Source organism: Cnephaeus nilssonii (assembly GCF_951640355.1).
Source record: "Cnephaeus nilssonii genome assembly, chromosome: 3".
Classification (NCBI taxonomy): domain Eukaryota; kingdom Metazoa; phylum Chordata; class Mammalia; order Chiroptera; family Vespertilionidae; genus Cnephaeus; species Cnephaeus nilssonii.
Genome location: NC_137074.1, coordinates 69,641,654 through 69,667,004, shown reverse-complemented (window position 1 = coordinate 69,667,004; position 25,351 = coordinate 69,641,654). Strand labels below are relative to the sequence as shown.

Sequence of the window (25,351 nt, the reverse complement as noted above, 5' to 3'; positions counted from 1 at the left end):
CGGCAACCCAGGGGGTGTAGCCGGCCCATCCAGCCTCTCCCGGGTGTCCCTGGGGAGATAGGCAACCTGTGTGGGCGTGGCCGGGCCCATCCAGCCTCTCCCAGGGGTCCCTGGCAACATTGCAGGCATGTGGTTGCTGAGACCCAGACCAGGCCTCTGGCCACAGATTCATAGCTTTTCGGAGACCTAGGGCAGGGATCTGCCTCATCTGCAGAGAGACAGAGGTTCTGCAGTGGCCCCAAGACGTGGGTGGGCCCAGCCAGGGATCAAGGGGCATGGAAGGACTCCTGGCAGAGGGGCAAGGACCCTCACCCCTGAGGCGGGGGTTGACGGGTGGTGCTACCTCAGTGGAGGGGTGCTGCACTGCAGGGTACTGGACTGACTGATGTGATTCAGAGAAGCTCCCAGTGCTAATGGGCCTCACTCAGGCGGCCTTCACACTTCAGAGGCAGTGACTCCTGCTCCTGCCTTGACCCAAAAGCAAGCTCGCTACACCCTGCCCCATAGCAGAGCATGCCTAGGCAGTGAGTGGGAAGCCTTCCACCTGCTTCGGAGAAGGGGGGGACAGTAAAGAATGGGGGGAGAGGAAAGAATGTGGAGCATCCGCAATGAAGAGGTGCTTGAGAAAGAGGCTCAGAAGCCTGACTGGAAGGTTTGTTCTGTTTGCTGGGCCACTTCCCTTAGGAAGCGAAAAGAGCATGGCTCTGAGGGCTTCCTGTGTGCTGAGTCAAGTTCCACAGCCAACTGGAATTGGCCTCAGTTTCCTGGTCTGTAAAATGGATTAAGCGTGTCCCAGTGCCTTCACTGAGCTTTGATGGCCAATTGAGATACTATATAAAGAAAATGAGGGAAGAAGTGAGAAAGAAAAGGAAGGACAAGCAACACAAAAGAAAGACTGAAAGGAATCTGTAAACCCATTGTCACTTAAATAGGGAATATAGTCAATAGTGTTGTAATGATGGTATGATGCCAGGTGGGTACTAGAAATATCGGGGAACACTTTGTAAAGCATATGATTATCTAACCACTATTCTGTAACTAATATAAAACCTGAAACCAATACAAAATAATGTTGAATGTAAAGAAATGAAAATTGGAGTGAAATTTTTATAAATTTCAAAGTTTAAATAAAAGCTGTAAAGGAAGGAAGGGGAGAATAAAAAGTGTTTTTCATTTTGCCACTTCATTAAAAAGACAGTTGTCTTTATATGGTGCTTTTATACTTTTCTAAGTCATTATCTCATTTTAATTTCCGGGCAACTTAAAGACAAGATAAGTATTCCCTCCACTATTCAAAGAAAGGAAATCTTGGTGTCTGGCACTAATGATTCAATCGTCAAGCCCTTATTGTAAAGCAGGGTTAGTAAAATTTTCTGTGCAGGGTCATATCTATACTAATAAAAGCCTTGGGGGTGATCAGGCCAGCAGGGGAGGGTATTTGGGGGCAATCAGGCCCACAGAGGAGCAGTTAGGGGGCAATCAGGCCAGCAAGGGAGCAGTTAGGGGGCAATCAGGCAGGTAGGTGAGCGGTTAGGAGCCAGCGGTCCCGATTGTGAGAGGGATGTCCAACTGCAGGTTTAGGCCCGATTCCACAGGGATCGGGCCTAAACCTGCAGTTGGACATCCCCCGAGGGGTCCCATATTAGAGAGGGTGCAAGCTGGGCTGAGGGACACCCTCCCCAGTGCACGAATTTTGTGCACCGGGCCTCTAGTGTTACTTATATTCCCTAATCCTTAGTTTTCCTCAACTGGAAAAACATAAGTATTCCTACCCTTCCTACTTATTTCTGAGTATTGTAAATATGGAAGGAGATAATACCTCTGAATGCTTAATACATATAGATAATCATACCATTTCTTCTATCCAGGAAAGACTACATTTCTCAGACCCCCTGTAGCTAAGGGGATAATTTGACTACTTCTTACCAATAGAATATTAGTGAAAGTAATATCACTTCCAGCCCCAAGCAGTTTAGGGATGTGTACTTCCTCCATGAATTATCTTCCCCCTTGTACAGGATCCATGGAGTCCATGTGTTCCAGATGTCCTACCTACAAAGTGGAAGAAGGCTGTACCATCTCTACTGGTCTCAGTGGAAAAAAATAAATGCTTATTTTATTGTCACTGAGATTTTAGCACGTGTGTTATTGCAGCATGCGCAATTTATACTGACTAATCTACATTACAGATATAAGTTATTTTGAAATGCACTAGCATACTCAGATGGTCTCATTACCCAGCGACTCAGGGAGTATCTACTGTATCCCAGCAAAGCCTCAGAGCACTTGTTATTCCATCATTAAAACATTCTCCTGGATGCTGAACAAAACCTACATGACCTTTCATCATTCATGTCTGTTCTTAATCCCCTCCCTTCAAATACTAACTTCAGCATGTGTCTTGAAATCCTTCCTCAACTATGTCACCATGTGTCTGTTACTCTCAAAAGTCAATAATCCAAGTAGACAAGTGATGCCAATTTGCGAATTTTATTCATGTCAGAAACCAATAGCTTTGAAAGCTTCTTAGCTGGGCAACAAAGATGTGATCACAATATGTAAAGGGCTTGCCTGCCTCTGCAAAGAGATTTGTTGCTCAAGGGAAAACTGTCAAAATTTCAGGCAACAAAAACTCTTAAACATAAGTGCATTCACTCTGGTGAACATCACAAGTGGAAACATTTGGAATATTCATCACGGTAGCCCTTTGTTGCTTTTTTATGGATGCTCTTGTTGCAGACATCAAAGAAATTGAAAAATATACAAGTACAATATATATATAATTATTACAAGATCATAGAATCATAATTCTCTTAAAACACCACCTTACCTGTTCTATATTTTGACCTCTAGTAACCAACTTTGATACTAGGATGAATCAAGCCCTTCACCAACTCAGAGGAGTTAATGCCCATGAGGAAAGCAGCTTTCTCAGCACCTGGTCAGAAAAACTGAAGGAAAAGAAGGAGGAAGGGAGAGAGAAAGAGGACAAGAAAAAAATACCATTAAACTTTATTCTGTTATAGCCAAATAGACTACCCAAAGGATGGAAGGATGATATGTTTAAACTGGTGTAGCAAGGTTGATAAAGTTTTGAAATGATTACCTAAATTCTAAATATTTAAAGGACTTTATTTCTTGGGAGTGAAAATCAAAGCCACATAAAATACTACTTCATACCCACTAGAAAGGCTATAATAAAAAAGATAGAATAGTAAGTATTGGTGAAGATGTAGAGAAATTGGAATCCTCATACATTGCTGGTTAGAATGTAATATAGCATAGCTGCTGTGGAAACAATTTGGCAGCTACTCAAAAGTCAAACAGAGTTCTCTAGACCCAGAAATTCTACTTATAGGTTATATAGCCACATATGTTCACACCAAAAAATTGTACACAAATGTTCCTGGCAGCATTATTCATAATAGTCAAAATGTGTGTGTGTGGGGGGGGGGACAAATGTTCATCAACAGATGAATGGATAAACATAATGCTGTATATATAAGTACAATGAAATATTTTTCAGCCATGAAAAAAATTGAAGTATCGCTGCATGCTATGACATGAATGAAACGTGGAAGCATCATGCTATATGGAAACAGCTAGACACAAGAGGCCACATATTATGTGATTCCATTCATATGACATGTCCAGAATAGGCAAATCCATGGAGACAAAAAGTAGATTTGTGGTTGTCAGAGGCTAGGGAGAGAAGGGAATCGGGGATAACTAGTCAAGGGTACAGAGCTCCTTTTTGGTCATGGTTATACAACCTATGAGTACACTAAATCTCACTAAACTGTGAATTTTGGTGTCTGTGAATTATAGTTTAATTTTTAAAAGAATATATTTCTTAATCTTGGCTGTTTCTAAAAAGAGATATTTTTCTGAAGGACATGGAATATTCCATCTTTATTATTTGCCTATTTCCCCCTTATACGTATATATTTATACATTCTTTCAATGAAACAGGCACTTGTAACTTGATAATTCAAGACAACCACCAATCAACAGAAGCCAGGACACTTGCCCAGTATCTCAAAAACCTTTCCTTTTTTGTGAAGTCTCTGTACCATAGTGCCCTCTGCTGCCCAACAAGAATAATTGCAACCCATGCAATCGCACTTTTATAATAAGTTTCCATTTTCTAAGGAAAGAAGTGGAGAAGAGTGTTATCAGAAGGAAAAGTAAATAGGCACACACCATGTCAGGTGTTAAAAAAAATAAGCTTAACACAAAATAATGCCACAGGCAAAACATTTTAAGCATCTTTCAAATTGTAGATTTCTTCAGTTATCAAACGAAAGGAATATTTCTTTTTTTAAAATTTCTTTATTGATTAAGGTATCACATATTTGTCCTCATCCCCCCATTCCCATCCCACACCCCTCCCCACACATGCCCCCTCCCCCCTGTTGTCCTTAACCGCTGGTTAGGCTCATATGCTTGCACACAAGTCCTTTGGTTGATCTCTCCCCTTTATCCCTACCCCTCCCTACCCTCCCTCTGAGGCCCGACAATCTGATCCATGCCTCCTTGTTTCTGGGTCTGTTCTTGTTCATCCGTCTATGTTGTTCATTATTTCCCCTAGATGAGTGAGATCATGTGCTATTAGAAATACACTTATAAGAACCGTGAGACAAGCAATAATGGTTATGGTGACAGGCAAATGAATCAGTCTGTTGTGAGTTTGTTTCTGGGCCAATAGTTCTTTTGAGACCCAATTTCAATGTCCAACAGTTCCTTATGTGTACATGTCAGCCATGACATTTCAGTTCTGGATGGTGGACAAATGGTGGTAATGCTGGTCTGACCCTCTCTGGTTTGGTCCTGGGCAACCTGTAGTGACGCACAGCTGGTAACTGCTAGTATGGGAAGGCCACATCAGCGTCTTCCATCTCTGGACTGCTTCTCTTCTGTCTTGATGGCTGGAGTAGTCCTGTCGATTCCTCTCTGTTGTTGGAATCCACATGGTCTCAGAGTTGTTTTCTGAAAATATACAAACATATTCTCGACCAAAAGTTAATAAAGGAATATTTTCTATAAATTTGACTGGGGATCCTATTTCATTTTTTGCCCAAATGATTTTCCTCTGGCTTGTTTTGACACCTTGTGTGTTTTTCATGGGTGTCTTGCTTTTAGCCTTACAATTAATTTTCTAAAGTATTAATTTTCTAGATGTAATTTACTTACAGGATATTTTTCCTTACATGATATTCTTCTACTATCCCCTCCTTTTTTTTATTTAAATGTTAGGAGGCTTTTGAAAATTTTATAATGTAGACTTGATGGCTTTTAAATTTTAATTTTTTGCACTATAATATTACTGTTTTAGGTTCATTACATGGTGCACAATTTTATCATGAGATGAAGTACCAATAAAAATTTTAGTTAACACTTTAGGAACACCTTTTTGTCCAATACAATTAATTTTTCTAGAATATTCGCTTGTTTCAACTAGCCAATTTAAATTTGCCTGAAAACTTGACTACTATTTTACTGTCAAATTTATTACTCTAACAACAATCTTATTTTACCCTGTAAATATTAGTGGAAGGGATTATTTGCCTTCTTGAGTAGGTCCTGAGCATTCCTGGTAGTAGGCTGGATTTAGATATCATAAACCCACTTCCCCACACCATGGGTACAAGACAACTCAAACAATTCTTGTTGGAGTGAGAGGGCAGCTGCTGTCGGCCAAGTCTCTGTCGGTCACCTGGGTCCTGATCTGAGCTGGGCATGGGAAGCACGAAGCAGCCATGGGGGCAGGAGACCTCCCTCAGAAGGGGCTAGGGTTCAGGCCCCTACAATGTTGAGGGGGTGAGGGTCTGTGCCCCACCTCTGTTGATCCCCAAATTCTCTCCTGATGGCCCCTCTGTGACTGTGCCTGTCTTAGGTTGTTCCTTCTTGAGGAATCTTACCCGTCTCTGGCTAACCAGCCATCCTCCGGGGCCAAGCAGGGTGACGTGAGGTTCAGTTTTGTCTCCTTGGTAGCCAATGCCCCCATGGCCTCCATGCCCAGCACCTGCCTTGAGATCCCCTCGCCTGCTGGTGGGGCCCCAGCACTGATCACATATCTTGTGGAACCCGGGTTTCTTCTCCAGGGAGGGCTCAGTTCGCCCCACTGGGTGAGAGACAGATCCATGGCACCAGTCATCACGAGACTTCAACCTCGACATGAACAGAGAGCTCATGCAACATCTGTGAGCAATTGAGTTGTGAGAAGAGGGTCTCTCTTGGCCTAAAGGGTAAGAGGGACCAATATAGAATGCTCAGGTGCCTTCCCAGGAGGCCCTCTACACAATGAAAAGGATTAAATCCTTACATGTCCTTTTTAAATTGCTGCCAGACATTCAAAGAATTAGTTTGTAAGTTTGCTTGGGATAATTGTATATTATGCTGTTGTAATTCTAAAGTATCAAGAGATGTGTTAGGTTTGTCTCCAAGCACCAAACAGATTATTTTTTTATCTTTTTTTTTTTTTATCCCCAAGCAAAAGGAATATTTCACTCATCTGAAATATCTCTGCTACATCTTCCATTTTAAATGAATCATGAAATACACTAGTATATTTGATGTAGCCACTGTGTAAACTAATGTCTTATAGAAATACAGTCTTTCCTTGCTTCACTAAAAAGTACAAAGTTTCCTGAGCAATAACCACAAATGGGGGGAAGTAAAACACACACACACACACACACACACACACACACACACACACACAATTAGAGAGGTGTGTGCCATGACTAACAACATCCATTTCCTTTTTATGCGCCTTTTAAATGTTCACAAAGTCTTATAAGGCTTGATATGTTTGCTTTGCTTGGTAACTAAAATCAATACATATTCTATTACATTTCTGCAAGCTACACACCCACTCTATGTCAGTGATAATGGCCTAAGTACTCAGTTGCTATGAAAGCTTTCCAAATGCAAAGACTGTTAGGGAAAATAAACGGAAAAATTAAAACTAGAGCAGACATGCCCACCTATGCTGAGATGGTCCAGCTAAGTGTGCCACATTGGGAGACAATAGCCTGATTATTTCAAGTTGGGAATCTAGTGGGTCAGAGTCATAGACTGTTTAAATTCAAGAGACGATCTAATCCAACATGAAAATAATTAAAAGAAAGGGAGAAATTCATCATGCCTGGTGAACCTAAGTGGAGATGAATAATAACCGACTATGTGAAAAACAAGCTATTCTGTCCAGGGGTGAAAAAAACCAGGAGTCTGGTTTTCTAAGCTTTGGAAGCATTCAGATTGATAATATAAGTAATTAGTGGCCCAGTGCACGAAATTCATGCCCGGCCTGCACCCTCTCCAAACTGGGACCCCTTGACTGCCAGTTTAGGCCCGATCCCTGTCAGATTGGGCCTAAACCAGCAGTCAGACATCCCTCTCGCAATCCAGGACCACTGGCTCCTAACCGTTCACATGCCTGCCTGCCTGATTGCCCCTAACCACACTGCCTGCCAGCTGGCTCGCCCCCAACTGCACCCCCATCAGCCTTCTCGCCCCCAATTGCCCCCCCCCCGCCAGCCTGATTGCCCCCAACTGCCCTCCCCTGCTGGCCTCATGGCCCCCAACTACCCTCCCCTGCTGGCCTCATGGCCCCCAACTGCCCACCCCACCAGCCTGATTGCCCCCAACTGCCCCCCCTTGCTGGCCTGCTCACCCCCAACTGCCCCCCTGCCAGCATGGTTGCCCCCAACTGAAATCCCCTGCCAGCCTGATCACCCCTAACCACCTCTGCCTCGGCCTCACCACCATGGCTTTGTCCAAAAGGATGTCCAAAGATCTCCCAGTCTAATTAGCATATTACTCTTTTATTAGTATAGACTAGGGACCCGTTGCAGGAATATTTCCTGCAAGACTCTGGCAGGCTTCCCTCCCGCCCCCCACCTCTCCCGCTGCAGCGGGCAGGGTGGGGCGCCTCCCGCCCGTCCCGCCCACCCAACCCAGCCCGCCTCGCTCCGCACTCCCGACCCTCTGCGCCCGCTGACGCAGCTGCCTCTGTGGCCGTGCACTGCTGATCACCCCGACCTGCCGCGCACGCTGCCGCCGCCTCCTCGGCCCCTCACGCTGCTGCTGTGCACCCTACCCGCCCACCTGCCCCACCACGCGCCACCCACCTCGCCACGCCCCACCCGCAGCCACCACCACCTCCAAGGCCACCGCGGCCTCGCACACCACCCACCACCTCCACTGCGCGCCCCGCCCACCGCCGCCACCGCCGCCACCGCCACCACTGTGGCCGCGTCGCCACGGCTCACACTGCCCGCCACCGCCTTAGAGGCAACCATGGCCGCGTGCTCCACAGCTGTGCCGCCGCGCACCCGCGCAGCCGCCATGCTTTCTGCTTTCTTCACTCCTCCCTCCCTCAGCATATGCAAATTAACCGCCATCTTGTTCACTCTGATTGGCTGTGGGCATAGCGAAGGTATGGTCAATTTGCATATTACTATTTTATTAGATAGGATAGATTATATAGGATTGGATTGCTTAAATGTGGGGGAGAAGCTTTTTCAGCAGGAGGAGATGCTGTTGGGAGAGAAAAACACATAATCCCTATATCTGGACTAATAGCCAGCCATATGCACTATACTGCCAAAGTGGTCAATAAATAATTGAACCACTTTCTTACACCTTACACTAAACAGCTGTTGCCCTTAAAACCCCTCCTCATCCCACCTTTGATTCTGCCTTCGTAGTTCACCAAGATTGGTTCTGATTGGTTGGTTTCTATGCCAGTCAGCATCAAAATCTCCACCTCCTAGGCAGCCATTGGCTCCTCACACTACACACAGATTTGGTTCTGATTGGTCGGTCAGGATCTCTGGGCCTATCAACGGGGCCTGATCAGAAAGGCGGGGCTAATCAGCAGCCCCGGTGGAGGCCTGGAGAGAAATGGAGGCTCAGCTGCTGGCCAGACTGGGAGAGAAAGAGAGAGGCAAGTGCTGATCAAAAGCTGCCACAGAGGCAATGGATCAGTCCCTGCTTCTCTCTTCAGGCCTCTCTCTGGCCCTGATTTGCAGCCCCCTCAGCAGTCAGTGCTGGGGCACCGCGCCTTCAGCAGAAACAGTCAGCACTGGGTGCTGACTGCAATACTGACTTCTGGTTGATCAAGCCTCCATCTTACTGGACATTATGACCCAGGGTTTTTATATATTAGGATAATAGTCTCAAATTCATACATCCTTTTTATAGTGCTAAGAACAGTCCTTAGAGTCTATTTTTATTCACTAACAAAAAAACACACAATTTTTTTGTACAGTATCCCACCTAAAAGAAATAGCAGCCAACATTACAGAATTACTTCTCACCCACTTCAGAGAAGTCAGGTATCATCAGACAGCACTGGCAGGCTTTGGGTCTTCCCCATAGCTGTACCATATGCATCCCATATGTTCTCCATCTTTTTTTTTTTTTTAACAGAAAATAATAGTGGTCACCATGTTCCAAAAAATAAATTACTTCATTTGCACTAAAAATTTAGTTTTCAAGCAAGATGAAAATAGTTTAAATCTGTGAATAAATGTCCATCTGACATTCAGAAATATTGCAAACATAGCCATCAATGTCTGTAAACACATTTTCATCATGTGACCTGATGTGCCCCTGAAAGAGGCTTTCTGAAATCTCCATCAATAAACACCATTCCTTCAGCACCTTATGAATAATCCCAGGGCTTTAATTAGGCTGCCTGAGACTAGCTGAGAGGGATAACAAGTAGGTAGAGCAGGCCTTTTCAAACATTGGTGTGGATCGGAATAACATGGAGAACTAATGCAGAAACAAAAGACTAGCTCACTGAGGAGGTTGGGGTCTGGGCTTATTTTTATCACATTCTCCAAGCAATACACATAAATACTGGAGATCAGAATCCTTACTACAGTGGTCCTCAACCTCCACTGAACCTCAACCTTCACCTGGCAAATTTCAAAAGCAAGCAGTGATGCCTGCACCCACCCTGGAGATTGGTTTTCTTTGGTCTGGGTGAGGCCTGAGCTTCAGAATTTTAAAAACTCCCCAGGTAATTCAGATATAAAGCCAACTTTGATGAGTACTCTCTAGAGAACGGTAGGTGGGTGTGGTAAGTACATTTGGAAGTCAAGAAGATGGAGAGAACAAAGTCTGGCTTCGCCTAAAAACAGGTAAAAAGGTCGAGAAGAACAAAAGGCAATGCTTTCCAACTGTAAAATTTTTATTCCAGTTTAGTATCATGTGTAAATATAGCCTGATATAAAAAAGCGAAACAAAATCCAGTTTTGTCAGTCCACAACCAGGCAAATCTGAAAGAGGGGTTATGATAATGACATTCAGTGGTCTTTTTGAAGGGTTAGCATATGGTTTCTGAGCTATTCACATTTCATTAAGTTTACTGAGCACTTGCTATGTGCAAGGCCTGAGAAGAAAGCTAAGCAAGACAAAAATCCTCAGCGTCAATGACTTTAAATCCATGAGCAAAAATGTCAAGCAAGTCGTTAAAACAACTGCAGAAGAGATAAAGAAATCAAGTATGATGAAAGTTTGAAATGGGAATAAATCACTTCACAGTAGTGAAAAGTGGAAGTAAATCAAGTGCCCATCAGTGAATGAACAGATAAACAAAAGGGGTACATATATATAATAGAATATTATTCATACTTAAAAAGGGATGAAATTCTGACACATTCAACATAGATGAATCTTAAATACATTATGCTAAGGGAAATAAGCCAGGCATAAAAGAACAAATATTGTATGACTCCACTTCCATGAGGTACCCAGAATAGTCAAATTCATAGAGACTCAAAGTAGAACAGTGGTTGCCAGGGGTCAGGGGAAGGGGAAAGAGGGAAATATTGTTTAATAGGTAGTTTCAGTTTGGAATTATGAAAAATTCCTGGAGATGAACAGTGTTGATGGTTGCACAAACTGTGAAGGTACTTAATGTCACTAATCTATAAAAAGGCCTTAAACCAAAGTTAAAAACAGCAAATTTTATGTTATGTATATTTTATCACAGTTAAAAATGTAAAATTTATTTAAAATTATTTTTGGAGGAATTTGAATGAGTTTTCTAGTTTTCTCTTTTTGTTTTAGTTGCCAGAAAGTTTAATATTAAATGCAATAATTATAACAACTATGCTTTCTTCCTTTCATAATTGTGATTTTCTATTTTAATGATTATTCTAGACAGCTCATTCATTGTAAAATGCCTCCAATCTTGTTGGTAATCAGGCAAGACTACAGATTTTTTTAAATATGAATAAAAAACAAAGGGAAATGAGGCCATTGTGGTCTCTGTCCACTGAAGACTCCGCCTCTGGAATTTTAAAGACGTTTGTTCACACCTCCATGATGCCAATTACTACATTTTATGGTAATTTGTCTGTTCCCTTCTCTGTTTTTCTCAATAGTCTATGTGCTGAAGGCAGGGAATGTCCTACTCAATCCTGGATCCTCCCAAGTTTGGCAAATTTACTGCATCCCCAATAACTAATTAAGGGATGCTTTTTATTCTGAGCTATAAGGATTCTATATCAGAATGGTAGTTAAGAGAATAATTTTGAAGTCCAGCAATTGAGGGAGATTGCTGATTAATTTCAACATCTTTCCAAAAACCAAGAGGGGAGGTTTTCAAATGCAAGGTCTGGGGTCAGGGGTTGAAGAGAATGTTTGTCATGTTGTCAAAGAAAGTCTTACTTTCTGTGCCATCTGCTTCCACTTGCTCTTCTCTGGGTTTCTGTTTAAATGTCATGTTTCCCAAGTGCATGATGGCTCCAGTGAGTTTATAGGATCCATACTTCTCTTCAGGAAGAAAGCCCAAGATGTCCATGGCTTGCTGTAAAAAGAGAAACAGATGGCGATTACTTCATTTGCCTAAGGGCTGCAGTGAGCACCCCACCCCCATCCCCCGTGTGTCACACTTCCCTACACTCTGTGGGGTGAGCTATGGGCTCCAGAAGGGAGTAAGACAGACCCCCATAGCCCTGACATGACATGTGACAGCTCTGTGCAAAGCAATGCTAATTGGCCTTGTTGGCATTTGGTCACCCATATCTACTTATCCCTTCAAGAGAATTAGGAAGACACCAGATTTGGCTTATTTAGTTTCCTGTAGTTTTAGAACTTTCCCACATGCCCTGTGTCCCTCTTCTCCCTTCCAGCAATCGATCATTTACTGGCTATGAGGTAAATTATTTTGCTTTTCACGATTATGGCAAAAAATAGCTCCATATCTGATGGGATGATTATTTCTGGGATTCCATATGTTCTCCAAACTTCACTCCAGAACTGATACATTTCAAAGGCTGTTGAAAGGAAGTTTTAAGAAAAACCATGTCACCAAAAAACTGTATCCTAAGAAGCCACTGCACCTGGTAGGATGTGTACCAATTTCCATCTTCTTCTCTAGGAAGGGAGAGATTGGTACACTCTTTCCAGTGGTGAATTTGGAGTATATAGAAACAGACTATAAAAAATATCTACACTAATAAAAGAGAAACATGCAAATTGACCATCACTCTGCTATGCCCACCAACCAATAAGGAGGGAATATGCAAATTAGAAGGCCAAAGATGGTGGCCCCCCAGCTGCTCCAGGTGTGGAGTGGCTGGGTGGGGCAGGACACCTGCTATGAGAGGCAGGGTTGCGGGGGAAGGGATCTACAGGAGCGGCACTCTGGCCGCAGCAAAGACTGCAGACTCTGGCTGGAGCAAAGGTCTGGGTCCCAGGTGCCAAAGGAAAACTGGTACTGGAAGCCAAGGGAAGGAAGGCTTATTACACGAATCTCTTCGTGAAACGGGTCTCTAGTAGTCTATATTTTATATTACATTACAATCCTTACCTAGTAATTTCACTTTTAGAATCTAACATAAAGTGAATCTGACATACAGACAAGCATTTATCTACACAGATATTCACCACAGTAAAAAAGCAAAGCAAACAAATGAAAAACCTTGTGTCTAACAATAGGAGATTGGCTAAAAAAACTACAGGACAACTGCCTGATAAAATATTAAGTACCCATGTGAATGGTTATGAAGAGTTTTTAATAACACTGAAAATGTGGGGGGAAACCAAGATGGCGGCATAGGTAATACCTAAACTGTTGCCTCACACAACAATTTCAAAACTACAACTAAAAGACAAAATGTCTATCACCCATAGCCATGGGAAAGCTTGCTGAGTGGAAGTTCTACATCTAGAGGGAAAGAGAAAAGAGCATTGAGACATGCACAAGTGCTGAAAAGCTGAGATACGGAGGCATGCGAATCGGGCTGGCGGCAGGCAACTGGGTGCGCTGCTTTTTTCAACCCAAAGGGAGACAAGCTCCCGATTACTCTGAACTCTAGTTTCTGGGGAGACGCTGGGGACCCAAACTCCTACAGGGAGAAGCTGGACTGTCTGCCATCGGGTCGGAAAGTGAGGGTGGCTTTCTTGCTGAGGTGCGCACAGCAATCATTGTTTACTGCACTGGGGCACAGGGTGCGGGGACTTGGAAATGTGGAGACGCAGAGACAGCTGACTGGCAGCCATCGCTGTTTGACACGCCCTAGCCTAGTGACTCCCTGAGACTCCACTCGGCGCAATCTACAAACCCACCCAGGCTCCACGCTGCAGCTTTTGCATATAAATGGCCTGCCCTATCACAGCTTAACCTAACAAACTGCAGCTCTGGTCAGACAGCTCCAAAACCTCCAAACCCCACGCAAAGATGAGAAAACTGTAGTTCTCGCTGTAGCTCCTGCTGGGTGGCCTCAGACAGTAGCTGACCTGCACCCCATTGGAGATCCAGTGTACCTAGTGGTCAGTGTGAGACGACACCAGATTTCAACTCCTCACATCCATAAGTGATGCATTCAAAAAGCAGACTCAGTGAGCATCAAAGCCCCACTGAAGCAAGTCCTGCCCAATAAGCGTGTCTCCAGCACAGCAGTTCTTCCATTATACACACAGCGGGTCCTCACAGCCAATTGGCCAGGAGGTCAATTCCTCCCAGTGTACCAATAGCAATCAAGGCTTAACTACAAGACTTTGCACTCAGCCCACAAAGGGGTGCACCAAGAGTGTCCACCTCAGGTCGTAGGGGAGGCTGAACCACTGGGCCCTATAGGTCACTTACCACAGAAAACCACTCCATCAACACAGGGAAGCAGCATAATGTGAAGACAAAGAAACATGTCACGAATGAAAGAAATGAAGGAAAGCAAACTACTGGAGATAGAGTTCAAAACCACATTTATAAGGTTACTCAAGAATCTTCTCAAAACCGCCGAGAAACTTGATGAGACCTCCAAGGAGCTTAGTGAGACCTTCAAGGACCTTAATGAGAATGCCAAAAAAAATGGAAAAGGACCAGTCAGAAATTAAGCATACACTGTCTAAAATAAAGAATATACAGAAATTCAACCATAGATCAAAGAACCCCAAGAATCAAACCAAAGATCTGAAATATGAGGAAACAAAAAACACCCAACCAGAAAAACAAAAAGAAAAAAGAATCCAAAAATATGAAGATAGTTTAAGGAGCCTCTGGGACAACTTTAAGCATACCAACATCCGAATTATGGGGGTGCCAGAAGAAGAGAGAGAACAAGATATTGAAAACCTATTAGAAGAACTAATGACAGAAAACTTTCCCTACCTGGTGAAAGAAATAGACTTACAAGTCCAGGAAGTGCAGAGAACCCCAAACAAGAGAATCCAAAGAGGAACACACCAAGACACATCATAATTAAAATGCCAAGAGCAAAAGACAAAGAGAGAATATTGAAAGCAGCAAGAGAAAAACAGTTAGTTACCTACAAGGGAGCACCCATACAACTGTCAGCTGATTTCTCAACAGAAACTATGCAGGCCAGAAGGGAGTGGCAAGAAATATTCAAAGTGATGAACAGCAAGAACTTACAACCAAGATTACTCTACCAAGCAAAGCTATCATTCAGAATTGAAGGTCAGATAAAGAGCTTCACAGACAAGAAAAAGCTAAAGAGGCTGAAACCGGTTTGGCTCAGTGGATAGAACGTTGGTCTGTGGACTGAAAGGTCCCAGGTTCGATTCCGGTCAAGGGCATGTACATTGGTTGCGGGCACATCCCCAGTAGGGGGTGTCAGGAGGCAGCTGGTTGATGTTTCTCTCTCATCGATGTTTCTAGCTCTCTATCCCTCTCCCTTCCTCTCTGTAAAAAATCAATAAAATAGCCGAAACTGGTTTGGCTCAGTGGATAGAGCGTCAGCCTGTGGACTGGAAGGTTCCAGGTTCGATTCCGGTCAAGGGCATATACCTTGGTTGCGGGCACATCCCCAGTAGGGGGTGTGCAGGAGGCAGCTGGTCGATGTTTCTCTCTCATCGACGTTTCTAGCTCTCTATCCCTCTTCCTTCCTCCCTGTAAAAAAATCAATAAAATATATTTTTTAAAAAAATGAAAAGAAAAAGCTAAAGGAGTTCATCACCACCAAACCAGGATTATAGGAAATGCTGAAGGGTATTTGTTAAGAAGAGGAAGGAGAAAAAGATAAAGATAAAAATTATGAACAACACCTGGGTCCGGGTGAAGCTGGATCCCGGGTCCGGGTGAGGCCGCGTGCCCCTGGATCCGGGTGAGGCTGGGTCCCGGGTCCGGGTGAGGCCGCACACACCTAGGTCCGGGTGAGGCCACGTGCCCCTGGGTCTGGGAGAGGCCACGCGCCCCTGGGTCCAGGTGAAGCTAGATCCCGGGTCCGGGTGAGGCCATGTGCCCCTGGATCCGGGTGAGGCTGCGCACCCCTGGGTCCGGGTGAGGCCATGTGCCCCTGGGTCAGGGTGAAGCTGGATCCCGGGTCCAGGTGAGGCCATGCGCCCCTGGATCTGGGTGAGGCTGGATCCCGGGTCCAGGTGAGGCCATGTGCCCCTGGATCCGGGTGAGGCTGGATCCCGGGCCCGGGTGAGACCACGCACCCCCTGGGTCCGGGTGAGGCCACGTGCCCTTGGGTCCGGATGAAGCCGTGTCCCTGGGTCCGGCCGAGACCCAACCAGAGGGAATCGAACCTGCATTACCACCATTTGTCCACCATCCAGAGCTGAGGGGTCAGTGCCGACATGTACACATAAGGAACTGGTGGACATTGATATTGGGTCTCAAAAGAACTGTTGGTCCAGAAAGAAACTCACTACAGACTGATTCATTTGCCTGTCAGCATAACTATTATTGCTCGTCTCACATTCAGTTCATATAAGTATATCTCTAGTGACACATGATCTCGTTCATCTAGGGGAAATGATGAACAACATAGACTGATGAACAAGAACAGAACCAGAAACAAGGAGGCATCAATCGGACTATCGGGCCTCAGAGGGAGGATAGGGGAGGGTGGGGGGAGGGGGGAGAGATCAACTAAAGGACTTGTGTGCATGCATATGAGCCTAACCAATGGTTAAGTTCAACAGGGGGTTGGGGCATCCGTGGAGAGGGGTGTGGGGTGGGAATGGGGGGATGAGGACAAATATGTGACACCTTAATCAATAAAGAAATTTAAAAAAAATTATGAACAACAAAATGACAACAAATACATACCTAACAACAAGTGAATCTAAAAATCAAGTGAATAAAAAATCTGATGAACAGAATGGACTGATGAATATAATAGAATCAGGGATATATAAAGGGAGTGTGCTGACAATTCTCAGGGGGAAGGGTGTGTGAGGGGTGCAGGAAGAGATTGGACAAAAATCTTACACCTATGGATGAAGACAGTGGCGGGGGTTAAGGGCATGGGGTGGGGTGGGGAATCAGGTGGAGGAGAGCTTTGGGGGGAAAAAAGAGGAACACCTGTAATAATCTGAACAATAAACATTTTTTAAAAAACAACACTGAAAATGCTTATAACAGTAACTGAAAAAGTAAACTCTATATACCAAATATATATATACAAACTATGATTATGATCTTTTGATTAAAAATAAAAGATAGCAATACCATATAGAAAATATATCCTATATAATAAAAGGGTAATATGCAAATAGACTGAACAGTAGAACAACCGAACAACCAATCAAAACATAATATGCTAATGATATGCTAAAGCTGCTCAACTGCTCACCATGATGTGCAATGACCACCAAGGGCAGACAGTAGATGGGTTGACCAGTGCTATGATGGGCACTGACCACCAGGGGGCAGATGCTCCAACTGGTAGGTTAGCTTGCTGCTGGGGTCCGGCTGATCAAGACTGAGCGAGATGGGCCGGACACACCCTGGAGCCCTCCCATGGTTCCTCCTCGGCCCAATAATGCACTGGTGGGGTCCCTCAGTCTGGCCTGTGCCCTCTCACAATCTGGGACCCCTGGGGTGATGTCAGGGAGCCAGTTTCAGCTGGATCCCACAGGCCACTCCCCTTGGGAGGGCACCAGATGCAGGACTCATGGATGGCGAGTGTCTCCCAATCGGGACTGATTGGGCACAAGCCCACAGCAGCCACAGTGGGGCCAGAATGAGCGGGAGCAGCAGATAGGAGCTGCAGGCAGCATTGGATTGTGGGTTTTTGCCCAATCCCCTGCAGGCCACCCAGAGGGACCCTACCTGTGCGATATATATCCTATATAATAAAGAGGTGATATGCAAATTGACCATCACTCCAACACACACAGGAGGGCAGTTGAGGGCGACCAGGCTGGCAAGGGAGGGCAGTTAGGGGTGACCAGGCCAGCAGGGGAGGGCAGTTGGGGGCAACCAGGCCTGCAGGGATTGGACCTAAACTGGCAGTTGGACATTCCTCGAGGGGTCTCAGATTGGAGAAGGTGCAGGCTGGGCTGAGGGACATCCACACCCCCATGCACGAATTTCATGCACTGGGCCTCTAGATTATATATATATATATATATATATATATATATATATATATATATATATACCAAATAAAAAACAACTGTTGCCATTTAGTTGAAACATCTTCCTACTTTTCTATTTGTTCCAAAGTTACCATACACACAATGTGCACTTTTACAATAAATAATTAAATTTGGGACAGCAACTCTGGAGGGCCTCCTTACACTCTGCTCCTGCAGGGGAAGGATGGTCACTTCTCCAGGTCCCTTCAAAGAATGGAGAGCTAAGACTCTTTCTTTCATTTCTCATTGTTGTCACCCAACTTTGCTTAGATAACTAACAAGCCTTACATCTGTGGCTGGTAATTCTTGAGCATCATCTGAGCTCTCCATGGCAACTTCTCCATGACAGCAAAAGTGGAAGTCAGAGGACTTTTCAGACACCAGGAGTATATCTGCAGCGAGAAAACCACTAATTAAACAGCTTATAAACCCCATGAAGCTTTAGGAAATAATTGACCAATATTCACAGTTTACTCTTACAGCTTATAGCATACTTGTAAACAAGCCAAACACAATCCATATTCAATACTCAAACCTCTGCAATCAATTTTTGACCTCTGTTAGCTTGTCAGTCTTGTGTTAATGCCTCAAAGAAGAGCAGGCAGGCCAAATCTGAAAGTAGACTCAATTGCAGCAGCTTGAATTGGTGTGAAAGAAAAAAGATAATGTGTGTTGGCAAAACTTTTAAAATAGGAATTTGGCCTAGATGTGTGGTTGAGGGCAGGAGAACAAAAAATGGTTATAAAACTTTAAGTATAATGCTCCTGAGCTTCAAAGGCTAGGAAGCAAGCAGACCCTGGGGTCAGGGCTCAGGGAACATTGGTAGTATAATCCCATCACATCACATCTGACCTATTAGGAGGCTGAGTGCATCTTTCAAGGAACCCATAAATTAGCTACTGTGTTCCACACTACACCTGACATGTCTAAGACGCCTGACATGATTCACTTAGTCAGGAAACACAATGCTGGCCAAAGCCAAGGCAGGCTGTCAGGAGCACATCAGCAGCTGACGCAGCCAAATCACATAACCTCTTAGTGCCAAGCGCTTGTTCTCAAGGAAGTTTCTTTGAGCTGAGCTGATTTTTCTATTTACTACTCAGTGAAGTGAAGCTCTGTTCTCCTGAATCCCAAATCTCAGGAAGAAGGAAACTGGGCTACCAGGAAAATGTTCCTAGCAGCTCTATTTGGAAACAACCCAATGTCGGTCAACAGTTAAAGTATTGTATATGCACACAATAGATTATTACTCAAAATAATTCTGAGTACAATAAGTCAGACCTAAAAGAATATGTACTGTATGAAACCATCTTATAAAATTCTAGAAAAAAATTTGTTTCCATTAAATTATTTTATTTTTGTGAAAGCTAAAAGGAAATTTACTCACTGAAATCTCAAAAAAAAATCATGGGCATGTTCAAGTTTCTTCTGCATGTCTCTTTTTTTCATAGGAATTTCCCCCACACATTTAAGACCCCTAGTTTTACTGCATATATAGACTGTATATATTCTACAAGGTTCACTGGTGGCTTTCCTGATGACTCAAATCTGTATTTGCTTTCTGAGCTCTAAACCTAGATCTCCAACTTCCCATTAGGTATTTCAATGCAGATAGCCATAAATAGCTCAGGGAGGTATACTGGAAGCCAAAGGGAAATTTTCAAGGAGAGACAAATCAGCAGTGTCAAACACTGTCACACCCTAAAAATCAAGAAAATTCTCTTGCAGTTTAGGAGATACATGTCTTTCAGATATGAAGAGGGGAAAGAGAATGGCAAAGATGTGCTTAAATCTGTATTTGGTTTCTGAGTTCCAAACCTAGATTTCCAACTTCCCATTAGGTATTTTGATGCAGATAGCCATTAGTAGTAGCTCAGGTGGTTCCATGTCAGTGAATGTCACCACCCTACCCAGTCCAGACACCTGTGTGCCATGACATCCCTTCACCTCCTTCACCGATCAAATAGGCATCATTTCCATGTCTTTCAACTCAAAGCATTTAATTTAAGGCTATGGGAAGAGGAAAAGATACAAAAGTAACATAGTCTTTTCCTTCAAGGATACTGAAGAGTCACACAACTCAACAGTGCAGGAAATACTGCTGTGTTTTTAGGGTGGAGATATCTTTCATTTGGCTGACTCATTCAAAAATATCTACTTTCCAAGAATACTTTGCCAAGAAATGCCTTTTAGATAATTCTAAATTGTGACCTTTACCTCATTTTAGTCTCATGTTTACGTCATTTTTTTTTATCATTTTCATCCCAGTCATAAGGATCAAAGGTGCTATATTTGACATTGCTTGCTCTATGTTAAATATAGGAAAATAGAAGACTAGAAAGGCTTACTACTTGCCCAGAATCAGTTAATGATAAATTGAATTTAGAACATAGCCTCTGGTATTTCTGTTAGACTGTGCCACCCACCTTCTCAACCCTGTGTCTGTACCTCTGAAGGGATTCCATTTCCTCCTTTGTCCTAGACAGAAGGAAGATCTTGTTCCATCCAAGCAGGCTCCTTTGGATAAGCACTGCAGAAGACAGAGAAGAGTGGAGTGGAGAGAGGAGGAGGAAGGAGTTACAATTTAGGAGGGGCTGGTAGTGTTACTAAGCAAGGGCTTGCTGCCACAACACAAATGGAAACCAAGACTGTACCACTGGCTTTTGAAGAATGAGAGGATTATTATTTCCAAGTTGACTAGCAAGAAGACAGGAAGCAAAGCTCAAATCTGTCTTACCAATCCAGGGATCTCAGGTGGGTTTTTAAGGTGTAGTAGTAGTTTAAAGGCTAACAAGTGTTACTCGCGAGTGCTGTAAACTTTAGTTCAAGGTTTTGTTAAACAGAATAGGACCAGTTTGAGCTGGTCTACAGTTACAAATCCGCCCTTTTTGTCCTTTATTCCTTATTTTTGGGGGATGGAGGGTGACTGCTCAAGTTACTGCCTGCTGATAAGGGGACAAATAAGTCAGGAAAAATGCAAGATAGCATAAGAAAGTAGAATACTAGAATTATATAAGCAAATATCACAACCAGGAAAATAAAACACTTACTTAAGTCAAAACAATAGCAACTATCATAAGAATTTAGGTTCATACATACCTGGTCTGAACTCTTGGGCAGAAACAGTCTATTTTCAAGATGACCTTCTCTTCCTGGCCAGGTGAAGTCTCAGGTGCCCTGCTTCTTCTGATTTGTTATTTTTCCCTGATGGTCTTCCTTCTGAACCATAATTTTGGTTTAAGGACCCCGCTGGGGGGTCATTTCTCACCTGGCTCTGATATTGGGCCCAGCAGTATTATAAAAGAAATGATTTTGCTAAATATTGATCAGTTTTGAAAATACATCCCAAAGAACTGCAGCCAGATATAACATTCTTCACAATTTCAGTTATAAGTCTGATTACAATGCAATTGACAAATAAATTCGCTTTTTTGGTAACATGTATTATGATAATATTTAACATTTTATAACAACTAACATTATTTCATTTGACAAAGCTTCCCATGTAATTTTAATATCCTAATTAGTTTAAAATTGATCTTTTATAAGGAGAGAACAGATCTCTGAGGGATTCCAGTGGCCTCAAATAACCCAAAAGCCATTTCCAGGTTTTTAAAAAAAATCTCCTTTTAAAATTTGAACCCTGAGAAGTTTATCAAACATACTTGACCAAAAATACATATATTTCTATGATTCATTTACCCAAAGTGACAATAAAAGGTAGGTTACCTATTCATAGCAAAACTTAAGTTGTTAGGTTAAGGTGACCAGGTTAATGGCTTCCCATTTTGATGCCAATTTATGTGAGGTTCCATACCTTTAATCTAAACCAAAGACACACACAAAAAAAGACCAACACCCATACAGTAGATTGAACACTCTTCTTGACAAAGAAATTCAAGAACCTGAGACTCAAACCTGACCTTTGAGGACCTCAGTGGTTGTAACCTTTCTTCCAGCTGTTTCCTTGGGTGACTACTGGAACCCACAATTCTAGCCCTGGGACTCTAACCCAAGTCTGGGGATGGGGTGGGTAGGGACTGGAACCCATAATCCTCAAGAGATTTTTCATATTATTTAGGCACAAGCTCATTTTCATGTCACTTACCTGAATGTGATCTGATCCAGGAGCTGTTTCTTTTCTCAGAAGTGAAAGGAGCAGGAAGGAGCCTGGAGCCCTGTGGCTGGGAAAGCAGAAACCCAAGAGGCCAGCCATTAGACAAACTGGTTCCGGTGGCCACAGAGTAGTGCAGGGCCCACAGACCACTGGAGACTACAGCGCCTCAGGCAGGAAGTCACAGGACAAAATCCCTGGGTGGTTAGTAAAATTGTTACCAAGCATGAGCTCGCTGGTGCATGCACACACAAGCCAATACTATGGCACCAACTCTTGAGAAAAGAAAGATTTATTTGCTAGTCAATTACTAAGAAGACAGGAGGCAAGGTTCAAATCTTGATGATCTAGATTTGAAGGGGTTCATAAGTGTTACTCGTGAGTGGTGTCAGGTCTGGTTCTGGGTCTTGTTAAATAGAATAGGAGCAGTTTGACTGGTCTGTGGTTACAGTGGCAAGGCCCAAGTGCAATATGTACACCTCGCCTCAGCACCTCCCTGCCTGCAGATGTATTTTTTCTATACGGCATCAAGCACACCTAATGGAGTGTTCTTCCATTTCCATATAACCAGGAGTATGGCTGCTGCACGGGCCTGACCGTTCGCTGGGACAGTTGCTGTCAGTCTGAAGTGGTGGCTCCAAAGACTGTGCAGACCAAACTCTGAAAGGCCTTTAACTTAAAACACCATCCCCACCAGGCCGTATATAATTTTATTTTCAAGGAGCAATGAATTTTAATTGGGTTGAGGATTGAGGTTATCTCAAAGGAGTATCATGTAAACAGGATTTCTTTTAATTAAGTTCACTTCTACCATGAGAAATGGCCCTAAGAGAACAACAACAACAAAAAGTAAAGCACTTATATGAGACACTATTAGGACCAGAGAGACTGTCTAGGCCAGTAAGGACCCCCCCCCACCACCACCACCACCACCACCAACAGAAGATTGTTGACTGGACTATGGGCATGTGAAGGACAGGGAGCTGGCCAGGAGGGGCAGGGTGGTAGCAGAGAGAAGAGGGATGAGAGAATGCTAAGTAAAAACCGATTGCTTCTCAATTTCAAAAAAGTGTCGACCTTTGTTCAGGTTCATTTCTAGAGGCCACTCCAGGGGGAGGTGCCAAGAGCTTTACTGTAAAAGTGGGCATTGTATCATTCCAGGCATTGTTTTACATGGTATCCTACACTCAATTTTGCTTTCTGCAAGGCTGAATGTTCTCCAAGGTTCAGCTGTGTTCACTGTGAAAGAAGCAAAGCCAGCATTGGGCTGAAAAAAGTTCTGCATCCAGTGCCTCTGTGCCATGCCCCCCCCTCATCACCTGTTCCTCAGGTGTACATGTGCATCTGCAGGGATTGTGCACTGCCCAGCCCCAGAGGGGACCATTCCCATAGTCTGCAGCTTGAAGAGCATTCTCTGGAATCAGTGCACATCTGCACAACCAGCAGATCCTGGGCCCCAGGAGAAAGCGAGTCAAGATAGACTAGCTCAAGAGACACCTTGTGGGTCAAAAGGGTGCAACTGAACATACTCCAGAATAGGAGGTCCAGATGCTGACAGTTTCGTTCCCCAGAGGCATCCAGGCCACAGGAGACAGGCTCAGGTGCACCTCTTGGCAGGTTGCCAACAATGCAGAGCACTAGGCAGTGTCAAGGGTTCCAAGAGGCAAAGACATGCTTCCTGACCTCTCCTCCTGAAGTTCACACACTCTGTTGAACAGTCAAAATGTGTATAATGAATAAAGAGAAAGAAAAGAAAGAGCAAAAGGCAGATAGGTGCAGGACCAAGCTATACAGATGAAGGATTTCAAGGAGCCATGTCCGAGGGGACTGAGGGAGCGGCTTTAGCCACACCTGGAACAGAGGTCAGCCTTAACTGACAGGAAAGGAGAGAGGGGATGTTCAAGCCATGTGCAAGCAGACTAGGAGGGGGTTGGTTCTAGGGTAACTCATGACCCCGTTTCCTCAGCTTCCTAAGGGTAAGCCTCTCTGGTGTGATTTTAAGTACCTGATTCTTTTGTAGTGCACAAAAGCTCTTATTTTAGGAAATTTGGACTTAACCCTCTCACTGCTAAGATATGCCCTCTTGTATCAATGCTCAGGTCACTCTGAAGTGTTTCTTTGGCAAACATGAATAAAAGGAGTTCCAAATGTTAAAATGTCCCAAAGGACAATTCATGTCAAAACAGGTGAATGGACATTCCCTAATTTGGACCAGCAGATGTCAGTCTTTGTGCAGTAATCAATCCAACAGCCCCCAGAGACTGAGCAAGAAATTCAGGGTAAGTATAAATTTTCTACGGCAGCCCAGTCTTCAGACAGTTCTATTAGTAAACAGAGACACTCCAAAAAAATCTTTGCAGTCACTGCTGGTACCCACAATGGACCCTATGTGGCAGATGTCCTGCACAGCATAGACATTTGTATCAAGAATATTAGATTTGCAACTGCTAAGAAAACCAAAAAGTTTGTTCCGGGTTTAGGTGGAAGGAAGGTGGGAAGGAGAAGAGCCGCTATTTTCATATCACTAATTACACCCACAGTGATAATAATTGTCCAGATTGCAGAGCTTTCCCCATCTGGCGAGGGCACTTTGGAGTGGAAGACCACATAGTAAGAACACTGCCAGACTTATGCCATATGAATCTAAGGATAATGGGCTGGGGAATTGTTCCCCATCAGTTTACCCACCTGGATCTTTCATTTCATCCTATATCCACTCCTATGGGAGCACTGTTGTCCTCAGTAGCTTACATCATATGCAATACCTTTGAAGTCCAATAGCTTGTCATTCTCCCCTTCCAATGACTCCCCATCGCACTTAGAACAAAATGTAAACTCTCTGCCATAGCCGGCAAGGTGCTGTGTGTCTGAATCCCACCTATGTAGCCCTACATTACCCTCTCCTCTCCACCACTCACAATGGCCATTTTCCTATCCCACGAATAAACCAAATGCATTCTGCCTCAGGGCCTTTGCACTCCCTGTTCCCTCATCCTGGGACTCTATTCCTGAAAATCTTTGCCTACTTGCTCCCTCACCCATTTGGGTATCTGGGAAAATATTGCCTTCTCAGAAAGATTGTGCCTGGCCATTCTATCTCAATATAACCACCCACTATCCTACCAAATGCCACCCTACTTTACTTTTTTGTAGACCTATCATTCTCTGAAATTATATGTTAATTAATTTGCTTGTTACCTGCTTTCCACACTAGAATATAAACTCATAATGGCAAGAACCTGTCTATCTCATTTACTTTTCTGTCTTCCAAGCTTAAAAAGTAATGGCTAAGCACCCATATCGATCTCAAAATAAGTATTTTTGAAGGAATACTGGAAATTTATTCTTTTATTTCACAAGTTGCTTTTCTCTTTCTGTTCA

The 25,351-nt window shown here is 43.7% G+C and overlaps 1 protein-coding gene across 1 annotated transcript in view; it reads right to left on the bottom strand.

Annotated features, from left to right (window-relative positions):
* The window catches only part of MYH15 (myosin heavy chain 15), a gene marked incomplete at both ends in the record, with an annotated part of 153,789 nt that overhangs the window by 113,531 nt on the left and 14,907 nt on the right, over nucleotides 1-25,351 (bottom strand). The window contains 4 exon segments of the mRNA XM_079766318.1: nucleotides 2,831-2,855; nucleotides 2,857-2,938; nucleotides 11,692-11,830; nucleotides 18,145-18,248. Of these exon segments, the coding sequence (XP_079622444.1) occupies nucleotides 2,831-2,855; nucleotides 2,857-2,938; nucleotides 11,692-11,830; nucleotides 18,145-18,248 (350 nt within the window).